Source organism: Rana temporaria, chromosome 3 (genome assembly GCF_905171775.1).
Source record: "Rana temporaria chromosome 3, aRanTem1.1, whole genome shotgun sequence".
Classification (NCBI taxonomy): Eukaryota; Metazoa; Chordata; class Amphibia; order Anura; family Ranidae; genus Rana; species Rana temporaria.
The window spans coordinates 387934557-387956347 of NC_053491.1; the positions used below are offsets into that span (position 1 = coordinate 387934557).

Sequence of the window (21791 nt, forward strand, 5' to 3'; positions counted from 1 at the left end):
ATTTTTCTTCTCCTTTTTTAAGAATATATTTTTGTGTCATAATAAGTTCTGGCTTGATGACACACAAGTATGATTGAGACCTTTCCTGCCACAATTATCCCATTAGATGGCTCCTTAAAAAAAAAAAGAAAAAAGAAAAGGGGGGTATCCTCATAGTGTAGTAGTTTCAATAAACAATTTATTTACTGTAAAAAAAAAGTAACTGACGTTCAAAATTTAAATTTAAAGAGCTCCAAAACACTCTGACAGCCGGGTTGGGAGGCTCCCCTGCGTCACTTCCAGTTTTGGCAGCGTCACTCAGCTCCACCCCACGCATATTGTCACATGACTTCTTCAGGGGTATCCTGACCCATACCATTAAAGTCCCGATTTATTTCCTTTTTATTTACTGTAATGTCAGAAAATGGTACCCACTTCAAGAAAACAAATATAAAAATGTGCCAATAATGGATGAGGAGGAGGATGAGCGGAACTTTTACTCTTAAAGCGGGGGTTCACCCAAAAAAAAAAAAAAATTTAATTAGATCTAGCATACTAATGATACTAAGGACATTTATTTTCAGGAGGTCATTTTTTTTCCTCTGTACATACCTTTATATCCTGATTTTGTCCTGGGCTTCCGGGTTCCGATCACTGCGGGACTGGGCGTTCCTATCCTTTGGTTCGATGATTAACGACTTGTGAAACAGGTCCCCTGTCGCACAACGCGCGTCAGCAGATTTTCGGAAATAGCCGAGCTGCGAGTCGGCACTATACGGCGCCTGCGCAGTCAGCTCTACACGGCGGGCGCAGGCACCGTATAGTGCCGACTCGCAGCTCGGCTATCTCCGGGGAATCTGGTGACGCGCGTTGTGTGACAGGGGACCTGTTTCACAAGCCGTCAATCATCGAACCGAAGGATAGGAACGCCCAGTCCCGGAGTCATCAGAACGCGGAAGCCCTGGACAAAATCAGGATATAAAGGTATGTACAGAGAAAAAAAAATTACCTGCCAAAAGTAAATGTACTTAGTATGCTGGCTCTAATGTTAAAAAATTGTTTTTAGGGTGAACCTCCACTTTAAGTGAAGTTCTGCTTTAAGGTGTCCTGCCAGCCCATTACACATACAAGGGCTGCATTATGGCAAAGTATAGTGTGCAGGGGGTCTTAGAGATAGATAGAGAGACAAACATATATATATATGAGAAGGATAGATAGATAGATAGATAGATAGATAGATAGATAGATAGATAGATAGATAGATAGATAGATAGATAGATAGATAGATAGATAGAGAGGTAGATAGATAGATAGATAGATAGATAGATAGATAGATAGATAGATAGATAGATAGATAGATAGATAGATAGATAGATAGAATGGACATATGAGCAAAATTATATAGATAGATAGATAGATAGAATGGACATATGAGCAAAATGATATAGGATAGATAGATAGATAGATAGATTGATAGATAGATAGATAGATAGATAGATAGATAGATAGATAGATAGATAGATAGATAGATAGATAGGATAGACAGATGAGCAGACATTTATAAAGAATAGATTGATTGATGAATAGAGATAGATAGACAAATTGGCTGGAGCATAGATGGATAAAAATAGATAAATTGATACATAGATAGGTTGACAGATTATAAAAGATAAATAGATAGATAGATATATAGATAGATAGATAGATAGATAGATAGATAGATAGACAGACAGACAGACAGACAGAGAGACAGACAGACAGACAGACAGACAGACAGACAGACAGACAGATAGATAGATAGATAGATAGATAGATAGAGCTATAGATAATTCATAGATAGATACTTGATAGATATATAGATAGATACTTGATAGATATATAGATGGATACATGATAGATATATAGATGGATACATGATAGGTATATAGATAGATACTTGATAGATATATAGATGGATACTTGATAGATATATAGATGGATACTTGATAGATATATAGATAGATACTTGATAGATATATAGATGGATACTTGATAGATATATAGATAGATACTTGATAGATATATAGATGGATACTTGATAGATATATAGATGGATACATGATAGATATATAGATGGATACTTGATAGATATATAGATGTATATATATATTTGTATAGCTCCATGACAGACACGCCCACCTGTCACCCTGATCCCCAGCTGTCACCCCTTTCTCTCTCCTATGTCCAGTCCCCCCCATGTCCGACATGTGCCCTGCCCGGTCCAGTGTAGTCGGTGCCCGCTGCTGGCAGACTGCATCACTTGTGATCCGGTGGCGGGGGGGGGAGCGGGTGGAAAGTTCACACTGCAGTGACGCGGCCGTGAAGGGATGGCGCTGCCTCCTCCTCAGTCTCCTCTCTATGAATAAGCAGAATAGCGGCGGTCGAGTGGTCCAGGCGGAAGGAAGGAGGGGGCACCCGGGGCAGGTGGAAGGGGCCCAGGAGATGGGAAGAGCAGGCTTGCTGCCTCTACATGCCATGATGCTGCAGAGCTGTGTGTGATCCTCCGCTGGTACCCATCCAGCAGCCTCCCACCTCATCCCTACTCATCCCCCTTCCTCTGTGTGTCTCCCCTCCCCACCCATCTGTCCCTCCAGTCTCACTCCCAGCACAAGGAACTATGGCTGCTGAGGAGATACCGCAGACTGTGGAGGATTACAAGGCTGAGATTGAGAGGTTGACCAAGGAGCTGAGCGAGACCACCCAGGAGAAGATCCAGGCTGCAGAGTATGGGCTGGTGGTGCTGGAAGAGAAGCTCTCCTTGAAGCAGCAATATGATGAACTGGAGGCAGAGTATGACACTCTGAAGCAGGAGCTGGAGCAACTCAAGGAGGTCAGTGCCAGGGGCTGAGGGTGGTGGCAATGGGGGCTCCGAGCTTGTGTTGGTATGCAGTAGTGATGGAGACATTCCTAGAATATTTCTCATGGATGCAGGGCACAGGAGACAGAGTCTTGTAGAGGACCACTTCTACCTTTACCTAGGGGCAGACTCCTGTAAAGGACCACTACTACCTTTACCTAGGGGCAGGCTCCTGTAAAGGACCACTACTACCATTACCTAGGGGCAGACTCCTCTAAAGGACCACTACTACCTTTACCTAGGGGCAGGCTCCTGTAAAGGACCACTACTACCTTTACCTAGGGGCAGGCTCCTGTGAAGGACCACTACTACCTTTACCTAGGGGCAGGCTCCTGTAAAGGACTACTAAGATCTCCACCTAGAGGTAGACTCATGTAAAGGACCACTACTACCTTTACCTAGGGGCAGGCTCCTGTAAAGGACCACTACTACCTTTACCTAGGGGCAGGCTCCTGTAAAGGACTACTACTACCTTTACCTAGGGGCAGGCTCCTGTAAAGGACCACTAATATCTCCACCTAGAGGTAGACTCATGTAAAGGACCACTACTACCTCTGCCTGGGGACAGGCTCCTGTAAAGGACCACTAATACTTCCACCTAGAGGCAGACTCATGTAAAGGACCACTCCTACCTCCACCTGGGGGCAGACTCCTGTAAAGGACCACTACCACCTTTACCTAGGGGCAGGCTCCTGTAAAGGACCACTAATATCTCCACCTAGAGGTAGACTCATGTAAAGGACCACTACTACCTCTGCCTGGGGACAGGCTCCTGTAAAGGACCACTAATACTTCCACCTAGAGGCAGACTCATGTAAAGGACCACTCCTACCTCCACCTGGGGGCAGACTCCTGTAAAGGACCACTACTACCTCCACCTAGGTGCATATTTCTGTAAAGGACCACTTCTACCTCCACCTGGTGGCAGACTCCTGTAAAGCACCATTACTACCTCCACCTAGGGGCAGACTCGTGTAAAGCATCACTACTGCCTCCATCTTGGGAGCAGACTCCTGTAATGGACAACTACTACCTCCACCTAGGGGCAGACTCCTGTAAAAGACCACTACTACCTCCACCTGTGGCAGACTCCTGTAAAGCACCATTACTACCTCCACCTAGGGGCAGACTTCTGTAAAGGATCACTAATACCTTTACCTAGGGGCAGACTATTGTAAAGGACCACTACTACCTCTTGCTAGTGGCAGACTCCTGTAAACTACAACTACTACCTCCACCTGGGAGCAAACTCCAATAAATGACTACCAGCACTTCCACCTAGGGGCAGACTCCTGTAAAGGACTTCTACTACCTACTCCGGGGGACAGACTCCTGTAAAGAAGTGGTTCTCAACTTCAGTCATCAGGTAACCCCAACAGGCCATGTTTTGGGAATTTTTCTCTTAGGTAAAATAACTGTCCAAAATACCAAGCCATTGACTCTAATTTAAAGCACCTGTGCAAGATAAAAGAAAACCTACAGCATGGCATGTTGGGGGTACTTGAGGATTAAGAACCACTGCTGTAAAGGACCACTACTACTTCCGCCTGGAAGCAGACTCCTATAAATGACCACTACCACCTTCACCTGGGGACAGACTCCTGTAAAGGACCACTACTAACTCCACCTGGGAGCAGACTCTTATAAATGACCACTACCACCTCCACCTACGGGCAGTCTCTCTAAAAAAGGACCACTACTACCTTCACCTGGGGGCAGACTCTGTAAAGCACCACTACTACGTCCACCTGGGAACAGATTCCCGCAGAACGCCACTAGTACCTCCACCTGGAGGCAGACGTCTACAGAAAGCCATTACAACCTTTCACCTGCAGGTAGACTCCTGTAGAAGATGACCTTTACATCCACTTGGGAGTAGACTCCTGTAAAGGACCTCTACTGTCTCCACCTGGGGGCAAACTCATTTAGAAGACTACTACTATCTTCACCTGGGGCAGACTCCTGTTGGCACCTTGTAGGCTCTGGCAGAGGTCTAGTAATCACCCTCTATCAGAAAAAGGTGGGGATCCTCTATTTTGGCCTGGTATTAAGAGAAGATGGTAAACATATTTGAAAGGGATCTCACTCCAGGTGAAAGTGGTATAGGATCTCTACAGGAGTTTTCATTTTGGAGGAGATGGTATAGGTCCTCTACTAGGTTAGGTTAGCTGTCTTGAAGACAAGACTCCTCTAGATGACCCCACCTTCTGGTGAGAAAACTCCTGTAGACCTCATCCAACATATCCTGAAGGCAGATATTTATAAAGGATCACGGCTTCCTTCTTATAGAGAAAGACTCCAAAAAAAGGGTTATTGAAAATGACTGCAGTTGACAGAACCTAGTAGAGGAGCTATAATATGGCCTCCAGGATGAAAACTCCTGTAGAGATCTTATTCCACTTTCACCTGGGGTGAGATCCCTTCCAAATATGTTTATCATCTTAATGCTAGGCACCAATAGAGGACCTATAATATCTTTTGATAGGGGGTGATTCCTAGACCTCTGCCAGAGCCTACAAGGCACAAACCCCTTTAGAAGGCCTGAGCAGACCCTTACAGGTGACTTCTACCACTGCATATTGTATACAGACCTTAAACTCTATCATGACCTTTTTAACTGACTTCAACTTGGGTTCCCAACCTACAGTTAGTGCACCAAGGCTTCAGAGGCCCAATGCAAACTTTTTGCAGCAGCCAACCTCTGTAGGGGCAATGGATATTGTTCCCTGACCTTTATGACGCTCCTCTTAGAAGTAGATTTCCTTGTCTTAGGGTCTTTCTCTGTAGTTGATCATAGACATTATTCCTTGACCCTTGTAATGGTCTACCTAGAACAGTGGTCTCCAAACTGCGGCCCAGGGGCCAAATTTGTGCCCTTTGCTTGCTTTTATTTGGCCCATGAAGTACTATTTCAACCACTGATACAAATAATGGGGCATAATTCCTCTCAATGACACCAATGATGGGGGCGTAATTTCGCCCAATGATGGGGCACAATTTCTACCAATGACACCAACAATTGGGCCCCTACACCATTGATTGGACATAATTTCTTCCAATGACACCAGTGATGAAACACAATTCCTTCGAATGGTATTTAAGAAGGGGTGCAATTCCTCCCACTAACACCAATGATTGGGCACAATTCCACCTACTGACACCAAAGATGGGGCATTGTTTTTTCCCACAGACACCGGGACCTTTTCTACATTTAATGGCCACAGTCCGACCCTCCTAAAGTCTGAGGGACAGTAGACTGGCCCTTTGTTTATAAAGTTTGGAGACCCCTGACCTAGAAGTAGACTCTCCTCTCTCTGGTACCATCTCTGTAGCAGACTGGTGCTATTTTTTCCTTCCCCCCCTTATAGTGGTAATTTTGTATTTCTAGACCCTTGTAGTGGCTCTCTTGTCTTCTTGGATGCCTAGCGTGGTCCTCCTTGAAATAGACCCCTTGTCATTACTGGTTATGTTATAACATCTCTGCTTATTGTTGCTGCCTTGTCCTGTGTTGCTTGCTTTCAGACTCGGCAGAAAATAATTTCTCCAAACGTCAAGGAACTAAAAGTCCCAGCATGCTATCCTGCTAAGGCTTTCAGTTCTTCAACAATTGTAGGGCTGGCTGTACTTTGCCCATACAGATATCTTGTACCTACCAGGGATGTGCAGATGTAGGCCCGAAACAGACTGCTTGTCACATAAGGAGTGTTTATGTCCTGTCACTCTGCAGGTGTATGAAACGCTTGTCTGACATCACTCACCTATTGTTATGCTTTGATAGCCGGTCTCTGCCCTTTAGACAATCGATGAGCCACAACTGGCAACAATAACAGACCCCTCCCTCACACTCGCCCACATACATATGTATGAACACCCATTACTGCCAGCTGTCCCGTGAAGGGGACAAATCCATTAACTATCAATAGTGAAATGTGTTTTTGTGATATGAGTGTATGCTGTAGACAGAATCTTGTTTCTTTTTGCTTAATTTTCTACTTAAATCATCATACTTTATGGTATTTATATCTTATATCCTCTGATGTGGGGATGTAATCATATCTTATCATTTATTATATTTTTTAAAATGAGTAAAACATGTCTACATGCATTAAAATGTATTAGTATATATTATTATTACATGGTGTAACTATTGTATATTCTGTATAATCTTAGAGATATAGCCAAATCTATCTATCTATCTATCTATCTATCTATCTATCTATCTATCTATCTATCTATCTATCTATCTGTCTGTCTGTCTGTCTGTCTGTCTGTCTGTCTGTCTGTCTGTCTAGTGTTTTAGAATTTAGTTAGGCATTGTAGCCGGCTAGCAGGGGATGGGATTATCCGCCACTTCCTGTAGTGTGACAGAATGTCCATGACATTATGCCATAGCAGCAGCCAGTGACAAAGACCAGTGCTGAAGCATAGGCGGAAGAATCTGTAGCTGTAGGCCTGACTTGTCTGCTATTTGCAACGTCAGCTCCTGCAGTCAGGGAGAACACATGCTTCCATGCATACATCTCATAGCAGCCTCTGGGATTGCAGCTTAGCTTCTTTAGGCCATTCTTGCACAAACACTACTGAGTATAACAAGGATTTATTGGGGACAGTTGCACCAAGCTGTGTTACTGGTGTCTTGTGGCTTATTATATTTGTGGTTCTCTTTTGTCTGTTCCAATGAAGACTTTTCTAAAATGTATCTCACAGTAGCAAAAATAATGTTATCTTCTACCTACTTGGGTTGCTTTATATTTGCACAGGGAATTTTGTCATACTCCATGGCAGGTGTCTCCGAACTTTCTAAGGCTCCATTCACACCTAGGCGTTTTAACGCCTGAAGCCCGACGCTATTGCAGCCTTCAATACGCTTGAGGGGTGATTTAACATTGTCGGCTATGGAGATGGTTCACATCTCCACGCCGAACGCCGAAACGCCGTAGGCCTGAAGCTCAAAACAAGTCTCAGGCCCTTTTTTTCAGGCGGCTTTCGGCGTTTGGCATAGCCAAAAATGTTAATCACCCCTCCGGCGTATGTTAGGCTTAAAAACGACGCGTTTTGTCGCGGCAAATCGCGGGACAAATACCTGTTCACAGCCGGTTCCCTACTGCGCATGGGCAAAGCGTGCTGCGCTATCTAATTGGTACGCCGCTGTTTTCCGGAAGTGGGAGATGATACCTGTCAAAAACAGGTACCCATTCCCGCCTCCCCCCTGAAAGGTGCCAAATGTGGCACCGGAGGGGGGAGGAGACAGATAAGCGGAAGTTCCACTTTTGAGTGGAACTCCGCTTTAAGTTGAATTTGTATGTAAGTTGAAACAAGTACATTTTTTTATGTTTTTTGAATAGCATAGGGAAGAGTTAACACCCCTGTAATGTTTGTTTTGCTGTCTGTTTCCCTGTTCTGAAGATTTCACCTCACTTTCTGGCTCCATCGGACATTTGTTGTCGGATTTTCTGACAACAAAAATTTGAGAGCTGGTTCTCAAATTTTCCAACAACAAGTTTTGTTGCCGGAAATTCCGATCGCGTGTACACAATTCCGATGCACAAAATTCCACGAAAGCTCAGAATCAAGCAGAAGAGCTGCACTGGCTATTGAAATTCATTTTGCTTGGCTCGTCGTACGTGTTGTACGTCATTGCCTTCTTGACGTTCGGAATGTCCGACAACATTTGTGTGACCGTGTGTATGCAAGACAAGTTTGAGCAAACATCTGTCCACAGTTTTGTTGTCGGAATGTCCGATCGTGTGTACGCGGTATTACAGGAGTGAATTTCCCTTCCTAGAGGTAGATTTCCTCTCACGTCCTGTTGTCTCCCTCCATTTGTTAGTATGAGTCGTATGTAACTAGGGGACTGCCTGTAAATAAACTACATAGTGCCTGTGGTCAATAGGAGGAAGAATAGTGTCCTATCATTGGTTTTAGTGGAAGGAATAGTGCCCCATCTTCAGTGTCAGTGGGATGAATAAACTACATATAGCTGGATTCAGGTAGGGGCGCGCATCTTTAAGGCAGTGTAGCGTATGGCATTTACACTACGCCGCCGTAAGTTAGATAGGCAAGTGCTGTATTCACAAAGCACTTGCCTCCTAAGTTACGGCGGCGTAGCGTAAATTGGCCGGCGTAAGCGCGCCTAATTCAAATGAGGATGTGGGGGGCGTGTTTTATGTATATTACTTGTGACCCGACATGATTGACGTTTTTTACGAACGGAGCATGCGCCGTCCGTGTACATATCCCAGTTTGCATTGCTCCAAAGTACGCAGGCTGTCGTATCTTAGCTAGATTTAAGTGTATCTCAGTTTGAGAATACACTTAAACTTAGGACGGCGCAGATACCGAGTTAAGTCGGCGTATCTACTGATACGCCGGCCTAACTCTCTCTGAATCTAACTAATAGTTCCTGTGGTCAATAGGAGGAGGAATAGTGTCCCATCATTGGTATTAGTGGAAGCAATAGTGCCGCATCTTTGGTTTCAGTGGGATAAATAGTGCCCAACTGTTTTTATCCATAGGAGAAATTATGCCTCATTGTTGGTGTCGATGGAAGGAATAGTGCCCCATTGTTGGTGTTAGAGGTAAGAATACTACCCCACTGTTGTTGTCAGAGTGGAGGGAATGGTGCCTCATCATTGGTGTCAGTCGGAGGAATAGTGCCTCCAGCCAGTGAAAGGAATAGTAACCCAAGGGCCGGATAAAGTCAAAGAGTTGCATCCGGCCTGCTTGCCACAGTTTTGAGGCCGCTGCTTTGAAGGATGGACAAAAGTTGCATGGTGCTGTTGGGAAGTTGTTTGCAGAATGACAGGTCATTGCAGATGTTTTGATGGCAGCTGTTGATACCCACATCGGGGGAACATTTGGTGACTTGTGATCTATATACAGTCTTTTTTATAATGGCCATCTTTGGTTTGCAACTTATTCATTTTCATTTTTCATTCTAGACTGGCCGGCTTTAGACAAACTCAAGCTAATGATAAAGTAGGGATGAGCTAGGTGTCATTCACATGTCCAAAATCTGCCATGGTGCAGCAAGTATCTTGCAGATACCTGCAGCCAGGATCCCAGGTGTTCCAGTGGTTACCTGCAGTTAGGGACAGATATTTGACCTTGGATGTGTCTGTGTCCAGGGTCGGACATCTGTGCCTAAACACAGGTAACTGGGGGATGTGTGGATATAGTGAATACTAGTAGATACATGCTTATATCCGCAGACAGCCCTGGCTCCTTTTGGCTGTTACTGTGTTGTGTAGGCTGAATGACTACCACCTGAGATCCTGGCCACAGGTATCTACACTATACTTGCTGCACCATGGCTTATTTAGAACATATGAATTCGGGCTTACAATGTTTTGAATATTATTCCATTGTAAAGATTTTCTAATTTCTTGTCCCTTTTACACCCATACAAGTAACAGGGGGTCATAATTTGTAATAATATAAATGAACCATCAGGATTCCATTTTGTGGAACCCCGCCATTTGTGTGTGTGTCCCTGGCATATCTGTTATTTCCTTATTGCTGTAAGCTTTCTGTTTGTGTATCTGTATGGTATGTGGGAATGTTGTATAGCAGGGATGCCCAACCTTTTGAAGAGCGAGGGCCGTGGGCGGATGACTGGTCTGTGTCCACTCTGCATATCGAGAGCAGACATAGCCCACTCTACTCTATGGGCCCTTCAATCTGATCCACCCAGGCGAAACGGGATGGATCCGCTTCTGTTTTTTTTTTTTATCGGATCGATTGGAGGTAGGCGGTGCATCTGCTGATCAGTTTGAAAGCAGCCCAGTAACCACTGCAGAACAGATATGCCCATATTTGGTATCAATAGATATGCCCATATTATGCGGCTCTGCTCTACAGCCGCTTGCTTTCTCTACCGCCGGCTTCATTCTCAACATTGATGCTCTGGGATGACGGATCGACAATCCGCGATCTGGGCTTGCCAACCAGCCATCCCAGAGCAGAAGGTCGCGGGCCACATCAGAGGGCTCTGCGAGCCACATGTGGCCACCGGCCACTGGTTGGGCACACATGTTGTACAGCAACATACCCCCTATTGTGTTTGTTTGTGGTCAAGACCTTTCAAGTATGTATATCCTGTTTACCCTTAGAGAATCAGCTTAGATTTATGACTAAATGATCAGGTGTCCATCTAACTGTTTATAGATAGTCATGTAACTAATCACCCCCCCATTTCCTTTCATCTGTATTCAATATAAGCTGTATGCCTCCTCAGTAAAGACAGACATTCGGCGAATTCACTTTCTGTTTCATTGTCTTCATTGAGTGTCTCACGGTACCGAAGGGCTGCGTGGATTGCTGAATTTAATCCAAAAGTGTGGTAGTCCAGAACCAAGTATTCCTATCACTGTCATCTGGGAAAGAAAGGTAGAGACCGCAATAAGAACATTGTAATACATTTTAACCCGTCCCCACTCCAATGTGTTTTGTTTTTTTGCCTGTCCCTCCTGGAGACATTTCCAGTCACTTCCTGTCCTGACTAGAAGCGAGGGGATATTTTCCCATAAAGAGACACATAGGGCAACATCTATGGAACTTTAGGCTTGATGATGTTATGGTTACTCATGAGCTGGATGACAGCATAAGATAAAACTGAACTAAACCAAAGATTTAAAGAGAAAGTAAACGCTCCTATCGCTTATAGCCAAGGAAGCTGCCATCTTGGCCTCTGTTTGGTGTTTAACTGACATGATGCTACACGTGTGATCAGTTATGACACCAGCCATTGGATGGTTTGACAGTTTGGTTGAAAGCCCAACCAATATGACAGTCACATTCCATCCATGTGCTGGGAATGTAACTTTTTTGCAACTATTAAATTGATGTGTTTAGTTCCGCTTTAACTGTTTCTCAAAATTTTATGTTCGAGGCATGCCTTAACTACTTGAGCCCCGGGCCATAGTCAAAAGACGGCCTCACGGTGGCTCTGTAAATCCAGGAGGACGTCATATGACGTCCTTGGGTCCTCCGGCCACTGGGGGGCGCGCGCATGCGTACCTGGCGCATCTCCGAGATGCCGATGCACGTGCCTGGCGGCCGCAATGTCCGTCAAGTTCCCGCGATCGGCAATGACAGAGCCAGGGACGTGGAGCTCTGTGTGTAAACACAGAGCTCCACGTCCTGTCAGGGAGAGGAGACAGATGTTGTGTCCCTTGTACACAGGGACACAGCATCGGTCACCTCCCCCAGTCACCCACCTCCACACAGTTAGAACACACCCAGGGAATACACATTTAACCCCTTCCTCGCCCCCTAGTGTTAACCCCTTCCCTGCCAGTCACATTTATACAGTAATCAATGCATTTTTTTAGCACTGATGGCTGTATAAATGTGAATGGTCCCAAAAATGTGTCAAAAGTGTCCGATGTGTCCGCCGCAATATCGCAGTCCTGACAAAATTTGCAGATAGCCGTATACTAGTAACTAGTAAAAAAAAAATAATAAAAAAAATGTCAGAATTCTATCCCCTATTTTGTAGTCACTATAACTTTTGCGCAAACCAATCACTATACGCTTATTGCGTTTTTTTTTTACCAAAAATATGTAGAATACGTGTCGGCCTGAACTGAGAAAAAAAATAGTTTTTTTTTTAAAAAAATTGGATATTTATTATAGCAAAAAGTAAAAAATATTGTGTTTTTTTTTCAAAATTGTCACTTTTTTTTGTTTATAGCGCAAAAAATAAAAACCGCAGAGGTGATCAAATACCACAAAAAGAAAGCTCTATTTGTAGGAAAAAAAGGACGTAAATTTTGTTTGGGAGGCACGTCGCACGACCACGCAATTTTAATTTAAAGCGTTGCAGTGCTGAAAGCTGAAATTTCGCCTGGGCAGGAAGGGGGTATATGTGCCCAGTAAGCAAGTGGTTAAAGTAGTTGTAAAGGTAAAACATTTTTTTCCTAAATAGCTTCCTTCACCTTAGTGCAGTCCTCCTTCACTTACCTCATCCTTCGATTTTGCTTTTAAATGTCCTTATTTCTTCTGAGAAATCCTCACTTCCTGTTCTTCTGTCTGTAACTCCACACAGTAATGCAAGGCTTTCTCCCTGGTGTGAAGAATACTTACCTGACCCCTCGAAAGTACCGCTCTCGGTCCCGGGATCCTCTTCGCTGCTCAGCCTGGCCGCTGATTGGCTAGAGCGGATGGATTGAGAGCAGCGCAGCCATTGGCTGGCGCTGCTGTCAATCACATCCAGTGACGCAGCGCGCCGAGGGGCGGGGCCGAGTGATACAGTGAGCCGTCATGGCCGCTCGCTGTATCACGGGAGCGCGCCTGCAATTACTCACCACCATGCGAGCTCTCGCATGACTGTGGTCAGTAATTGCGGGGAGGACAGAGACAGCCGCCGAGGGACCCCAGAAGACGTGGATCGGGGCCACTCTATGCAAAACAAACTGCACAGTGAAGGTAAGTATCACATATTTGTTATTTTAAAGGAAAAAAAAATCATTTACTAACCCTTTAAATCCCCCTCAGGGGAGCTAAATATAGTTGATAATGAAGTAAATTGGACTTATAGGAAAGATTGGAAAGTGAAATAATTTGGATATTTGGATTCTTTAATAAGCCCCTGTAATTGGTTCCTTTGTATGTCCTATAGTAGTTCTGTTTTGAGCTGTTTTGTTTCCCAGGAAAATAGTGTCACTGGAGCTAATACTGGAGGGGATTTGGCTCGGGCAGCGGGTAAACGGCTTGGTGACCTCAGTCCATGAGATCAGCGGGAGGTCATTTGTATTGTGTCTGTGATCCCAGATAATCAGTGTCCCCAGGCTCAACCCCACAACAGAGATTACTGCGGTCAGAACCCCTTGTAGGCTTTAAGTGCCATTCAGATTAAAGGACCAGTACTCCTAAATTCTATGCCAAAGTACCTAAAGGGCCAGCCCAACCTGAAACAATCTCCAGATGTTGGGTAGATGCCAGCAGGCTGAATCAAGCACTGATATCTCTTAAGGTGGCCACTCAAGTGGCAGTTTTAAAAATCTGACAAGCATTCGATTCCATTATTTGTCGAAAATACAAAGCAATTAACCTATTGCCACTGGCCATACGTATATATGTAGTGGCTGGGCTAGTGGGCTTTAATGCCAAACCACTGCAAATACTGTATATGTCAACAGAGAACAACTTATCTGTGCTGAAAGCATGCTCATTGCATGCTGTCAGGGGCAGCTTCAATGTATGTGATTGGAAGCTTCTAATCATAGTTACATAGTTGGTGAGGTTGAAAAAAAACACAAGTCTATAGGCTGCTGGCAATGGGGCTGGACACTGCCCTGTGCCTCCTTGGCATCCGAAAACACCAGGTATGACATACAATGGGTAAATGCTTAAGCCTCGTTCACATGATCGGAAAATCCGACATAACACATTTGTTGGCGGATAATTTTAAAGCATGCTATCCCACATTTGTCCGCGGAAAATCCGCCAACAATTGTCTGATAGAGCATACAAACGGTCAGATTTTACGACAACGTCCTGTCATCACACAATTCCCGTCGGAAAATCCGATCGTGTGTATGAGGCTTTAGTGTGCATGAGGTTTTAGTTCATAGGCGTGCACACAGTGTGTGCCGAATGTGCCTGGGCACACCCTAATAACCGTTTGTAGCTCAGATTCCCCATGCTGCCCAAGCCAAAAGTGAGATTGCATGCTGCCCAAGCCAAAAGTTTAGAGCCCTGATATTTCACCAAAGCTCCCACACGTGGCTCCTAAAATAATTGTAAAAAAAATAGAAAAAGTAAAATAGAAAAAAAAAGATAAATAATTGAAAGAAAAAAAAACTACTGACACTGTCCTCTGCCCTACTGGCACCATCCACTGCTCTACTGACTGACACCAAACTGTGCCCTACTGACACATCCACTGCTCTACTGACTGACACCAAACTGTGCCCTACTGACACGTCCACTGCTCTACTGACTGACACCAAACTGTGCCCTACTGACACGTCCACTGCTCTACTGGCTGACACCAAACTGTGCCCTACTGACACATCCACTGCTCTACTGACTGACACCAAACTGTGCCCTACTGACACGTCCACTGCTCTACTGACTGACACCAAACTGTGCCCTACTAACACGTCCACTGCTCTACTGACTGACACCAAACTGTGCCCTACTGACACGTCCACTGCTCTACTGACTGACACCAATCTGTTCCCTACTGACACGTCCACTGCTCTACTGACTGACACCAAACTGTGCCCTACTGACACATCCACTGCTCTACTGACTGACACCAAACTGTGCCCTACTGACACGTCCACTGCTCTACTGACTGACACCAAACTGTGCCCTACTGACACGTCCACTGCTCTACTGACTGACACCAAACTGTGCCCTACTGACACGTCCACTGCTCTACTGACTGACACCAAACTGTTCCCTACTGACACTTCCACTGCTCTACTGACTGACACCAAACTCTGCCCTACTGACACTTCCACTGCTCTACTGACTGACACCAAACTGTGCCCTACTGACATGTCCACTGCTCTACTGACTGACACCAAACTGTGCCCTACTGACATGTCCACTGCTCTACTGACTGACACCAAACTGTGCCCTACTGACACGTCCACTGCTCTACTGACTGACACCAAACTGTTCCCTACTGACACGTCCACTGCTCTACTGACTGACACCAAACTGTTCCCTACTGACACGTCCACTGCTCTACTGACTGACACCAAACTGTGCCCTACTGACACGTCCACTGCTCTACTGACTGACACCAAACTGTGCCCTACTGACACGTCCACTGCTCTACTGGCTGACACCAAACTGTGCCCTACTGACACATCCACTGCTCTACTGACTGACACCAAACTGTGCCCTACTGACACGTCCACTGCTCTACTGACTGACACCAAACTGTGCCCTACTAACACGTCCACTGCTCTACTGACTGACACCAAACTGTGCCCTACTGACACGTCCACTGCTCTACTGACTGACACCAATCTGTTCCCTACTGACACGTCCACTGCTCTACTGACTGACACCAAACTGTGCCCTACTGACACATCCACTGCTCTACTGACTGACACCAAACTGTGCCCTACTGACACGTCCACTGCTCTACTGACTGACACCAAACTGTGCCCTACTGACACGTCCACTGCTCTACTGACTGACACCAAACTGTGCCCTACTGACACGTCCACTGCTCTACTGACTGACACCAAACTGTTCCCTACTGACACTTCCACTGCTCTACTGACTGACACCAAACTCTGCCCTACTGACACTTCCACTGCTCTACTGACTGACACCAAACTGTGCCCTACTGACATGTCCACTGCTCTACTGACTGACACCAAACTGTGCCCTACTGACATGTCCACTGCTCTACTGACTGACACCAAACTGTGCCCTACTGACACGTCCACTGCTCTACTGACTGACACCAAACTGTTCCCTACTGACACGTCCACTGCTCTACTGACTGACACCAAACTGTTCCCTACTGACACGTCCACTGCTCTACTGACTGACACCAAACTGTGCCCTACTGACACGTCCACTGCTCTACTGACTGACACCAAACTGTGCCCTACTGACACGTCCACTGCTCTACTGACTGACACCAAACTGTTCCCTACTGACACGTCCACTGCTCTACTGACTGACACCAAACTGTGCCCTACTGACACGTCCACTGCTCTACTGACTGACACCAAACTGTGCCCTACTGACACGTCCACTGCTCTACTGACTGACACCAAACTGTTCCCTACTGACACTTCCACTGCTCTACTGACTTACATACTTCATATTCCCATTGCACACTTTCCTGGATGAGCTCTTGGATTCGGGTGCTGTAACAACAACCAGCTGGATACTGGTACAAGTTAGTTAAGATATTTGCCAGCACACCATTGAACAACGAAAATAGCGTCCCCCTTCGTCATCACATGCCTGACGAAGGGGCCCTGCGTGGCTCCGAAACGTTGCACTCTCTTTGTGTTGTGATCATGCAATAAATCATCCGCTTGGACGCTATTTTCGTCGTTCCATGGTGTGCTTACAAATATCTTAACTGCTCTACTGACTGACATTGTCCACCCCCCTACTGACACCCTGACACCGTCCTTGTTTTAATACATTTATTTATAAGAGTGTGTGCCATTTATACACTAACCCAACACTTTATGAAGTACACCTTTCTAGAACCCGGTTGGACCCTCTTTTGCCTTTAGAACTGCCTTAATTCTTCTTGGCATAGATTCAACAAGGTGTTGGAAACATTCCTCAGAGATTTTGGTCCGTATTGACATCACACAGTTACTGTAGATTTATTGGCTGCACATACATGATGCAAATCTCCCATTCCACCACATCCCAGGTGCTCTATTGGATTGAGATCTGATGACTGTGGAGGTCATTGACCTCATTGTCATGTTCAAGAAACCAGTTTGAAATGATTTGAGCTTTGTGACATTGTGCATTAACCTGATGGAAGTAGCCATCAGAAGATGGGTACACTGTAGTCATAAAGGGATGGACATGGGCAGCAACAATACTCAGGTAGGCCATGATGTTTAAGCTATGCTCAGTAAGTACTAAGGGACCCAAACTGTGCCAAGAAAATACCCCTCACACCAATATATCACCACCACCAGCCTGAACCTTTGATACGAAGGGCAGTGGAGTAGTGAGTAGCACTCTTGCCTAGCAGTAAAAAGGGTTGCTGGTTTGAATCCTGACTACGACACTACCTGCCTGGAGTCTGCATGTTCTCCCTGTGCCTGCGTGGGTTTCCTCCGGGTACTCCTGTTTCCTCCCACACTCCAAAGACATACTGATATTTTAATTGTCTTCCGTCTGATTAAAAAAAAAAAATTGGCCCTAGTAGATGAATGTGAGTTAGGGACCTTAGAGGGACCGATGTGAATGTACAATGTATATGTAAAGCGCTGCGTAAATTGACGGCGCTATATAAGTACCTAAATAATAATAATACAATGCAGGATGGATCCATGCTTTCATGTTGTTAATGCCAAATTCTGATTCTACCATCTGAATGTCGCAGCTGAAATCAAGACTCATCAGACTAGGCAACGTTTTACAATCTACTATTGTCCAATTTTTAGTGAGCCTGTGCAAATTGTAGCCTCAGTTTCATGTTCTTAGCTGACAGGAGTGGCACCTGGTGTGGTCTTCTGGTGCTGTAGCCCATCTGCTTCAAGGTTCGATGTGCTGTGTGTTCAGAGATAGTATTCTGCATACCTTGGATGTAATGGGAGGTTATTTGAGTTACTATTGCCTTCTATCATCTCGAACGTCTGCCTATTCTCCTCTGACCTCAACAAGGCATTTTCATCCATACAACGTCCGCTCACTGGATATTTTCTCTTTTTTGGACCATTCTCTGTAAACCCTAGAGATAGTTGTGTGTTAAAATCCCAGTAGATCAGCAGTTTTTAAAAAACTCAGACCAGCCAGCCTGCCTGGCACCAACAACCATGCCATGTTCATAGTCACCTAAATCCCCTTCCTTCCCCATTCTGATGGTAGGTTTGAACCTCAGCATGTTGTCTTCACCACATCTAGATGGCTGATTAGCAATTTGTGTTACCAAGCAATTGAACAGATGTAACTAATAAAGTGTGTATATATCTACACACACACACGTGTGTTTGAGCTTTGGGGTACACACCCTATTGCAACTTTAGGACTCCAGGTTCAACACCTTTTTGGTACTTTAAATAGTTTAAATATGAAGATTCCACTAAGTATCCCTGATATCTAACCTAACCCTAGTAAGTGACGAGTAAATCTGCCTGGATTCAGTTTGTGAACAATTTCTGCAACTGTGGCCCTGTACACACGAGGAGACATGTCCGATGAAAACGGTCCGCGGACCGTTTTCATCGGACATGTCTCCTGGGAGCTTTTGGTCTGATGTGTGTACACATCATCAGACCAAAATCCCTGCGGACAGAGAACGCGTTGACGTAGAAGACACCGACGTTCTCAAACACGGAAGTGCAATGCTTCCACGCATGCGTCGAATCAATTCGACGCATGCGCGGGATTTCGGTCCGCTGGTTAGACGTACTAACCAGCGGACATGTCCGACGGACAGGTTTCCAGCGGACAAGTTTCTAAGCATGCTAAGAAACTTTTGTCCGCTGGAAACCTGTCCGCTAGGCCAGGAAACCTGTCCGATAGGCCGTACACACGACCGAACATGTCCGATGAAACTGGTCCGCGGACCAGTTTCATCGGACATGTTCGGTTGTGTGTACGGGGCCTGTGAGTCCACCCCTTTATAGAAAGGGGGTCGCGTTATGTAGTGCTTCAAAGTATTGGCCCTTTTGATGTAGCTGACCAGGGGCAAGGGCTGTTCAGTGCATTTTAGATTGTTTCTTATTTCAACCCTAGGGATTTGCCTTATACCCAAATCTTTCTAATCCCTAACTATAATGTTTACAGACATCTCTGGGTAAGTCTTGCAATGCCTTCCCTTACCCCACTTTAAAATTCTCAAGGATTTTTTTTTCTTCTTGTTGGGAAAAATTGGCTTTAGATAAACTTTAGGGCTTATTCACAAGGGCACACTGATCTATACAGCTACCAGCCTGTTTAAACCAATGACAGACTGATGGCTGCATGGATCTTCAGCAGGGGTCAAGTCCTGGGGAAAAAAGTGTGGGAACTCCCACCCAAGATCCACTCACCCACCAAAAAAAATGATACGCTCATATGCATAATTACTAAACCGCATGTTTTTTTTCCGATCCACTGTACCTTAGTAATCCTTTATGTTACTGGCCGCTTCCTGTATATGGATTCATCGGGTAGTGTGCAGGTGATCCGTCACTTCCTCAATGCCGCAATGTCTCCTGGGAGCTTTTATCATTGTTCCCAGGAGACATTGCGGAGGTCTGCCGCGAGTTATCGTGGGATTTAGAAAGAAGCAAGTTCAGTGACTCGAGCTGGGCATCGCCGCTTAGTGAAGGATTGGCTCGGGCAGCTCGGTTGCTCTCGGCTGCTCTAGTCCTGCAAAGGGAACTGAGTTCCTGCTGTGAAAAAAGTGCAGGAACTCCGTTCCCAATGCGTTCCTGCAGGACTTGAGCCCTGATCTTCAGGCACATCCCCATGCATCAGTCCCACACAAATGTCCAATCAGGGATTTGTGTGAAGTTTTCACATTGTTGATTTTAGGCTGGCTTCATCGGTGCCTCCTGGACGGGCCATCTGCATAATTGTACAGGTCCACATGCAAATGTGAACGAAGCCTTAAGTACATGCTACACAATTATCTTGTATCTTAGAGGTGAAAAGGCATTGGGGATACCGATGGACCCCTGACAGTCCTCCAGCTCTGGTCTGGACCTGTGTGGTCAACCATTCCTGGTCAGTAACAAGTCATTTATTATTACTAGGGAGATATTTGACAGTTATGTGTACCAAGGGTTGTTCTTCACTCCGCTCGAGTTGTTTATATCACCACTGTGAATTCTGGTTTTATACTGAGGTAATGTAACCCTGATATAGTGATGGTTAGGAGGGTCACCATATACCTAAAGCTGCAGTCAGGTCAGTCATGCCAGGGATTAATAATTCATGCCTCTCCTCATATACTGGAATGAGGAAATGATAAGCAGCAATGCACAGTACAGTAATTTAATGCCAGCATAAAATATTCATGGTAGGCCTCGTCTGTATGTCTTTATTACAAGGTATGGTTGTCATAATGACATTTCAGAAATTTTTCCTCCATAAGTCAGAGAAATAGAAAAACGAGCAGGGTACAATTTCACCCATGTCTAAAATAAACCACTTACTCAATTATTGGAGATGCAGAGCATTTGGCACAAAGTGCTTCTGACAACAATTACTGTATTATACGCATTGTGCAGAACATCAATTACTATATTAGACATAAGCTTTGAGTGTCTAATGCCTTCACTGGAAGCATGGAGAGCTACAGTGGACCAGTCCTTGGGATTAAGGAGTAGCCCAAATTGGAATTTGCAGCAGATATATTTTTCATGCCAAATAATGTGTAAATGTATAACACTGCCAGGTATTTATTACCTCTCACATCGATCACAGTACTCTCCCTGACAATGCATTCATCTGATTTTCTCTTCAGAAGGACAGAGCCATCTTTCTTCAGGCATCTAGGCCTACCATCAACTTCCTGGGCTGAGATGCTGGCTTGGATATGACACAATCATGTAAATCCTGGTGCTTGTGCATTTCTCGGCTATGTTCACGAATATCCTAATATACTTGCTGCAAACTTACATTGTACAGGCACTGGGGGAGTGGAGATTGAGGAAATGGTTCCTTCTGCCTGCAGCAGATCATTGTTATCATCACAGCCTAAGCAAAATCGCTGACTAGAGCTCAAGAATGCCTTTTACAGCCAAAATTTAGACATAATTAAAAACAAATCTGTAGCTTTGGTGAGCTAATTTACTTACATTTTGAAGGGGTGTGATTTATAGTATAGGTCCAATTTATTAGGGGGTGGTGAGACTCAGTGAGTTCCATGTTGGCAATTTTCAGCACTTTATAGCGAAAAATATATCACGTGCTTGCACAATAAAAAAATACCCATGACTGTATACAATTGATGTGTATTAGTACCATGACTTTTCCTACTCCATCAGTCACATATTATAAAAACAAAATCTCTAACAATTGCTACATGTTGCCATCTGTAGAGAATGCGTAGAACAAAAGTGTAGTGTCTATAAGTGAGGTATGTACAGTATGTAAACGCAATCGCTGTATGTAAACCCAATTTTCTAATTCTGATATATAACTTTACTATACTAATGTTATTACAAAAGGCATTTTTGATTATTTTAAGTATGTAGCTTGCATTAAAATAATACCTGGTGATCCCACCATGAAGGGAATTTCCTGT

At 44.8% G+C, this 21791-nt stretch overlaps 1 protein-coding gene across 5 annotated transcripts in view; it reads left to right on the plus strand.

The window, feature by feature from the left end:
- Positions 1-2325: 2325 nt before the first annotated feature.
- BICD1 (BICD cargo adaptor 1) overlaps positions 2326-21791 on the plus strand; it is a 284444-nt gene continuing 264978 nt past the window's right edge. For 3 of the 5 annotated variants that reach the window (XM_040345757.1, XM_040345756.1, XM_040345754.1), the window contains exon 1: positions 2326-2848. In XM_040345757.1, the coding sequence (XP_040201691.1) occupies positions 2636-2848 (213 nt within the window). In that variant the 5' untranslated portion in view covers positions 2326-2635. The remainder of the gene's footprint in view (positions 2849-21791) is intronic. The other 2 variants (XM_040345759.1, XM_040345758.1) reach the window with 1 other exon arrangement.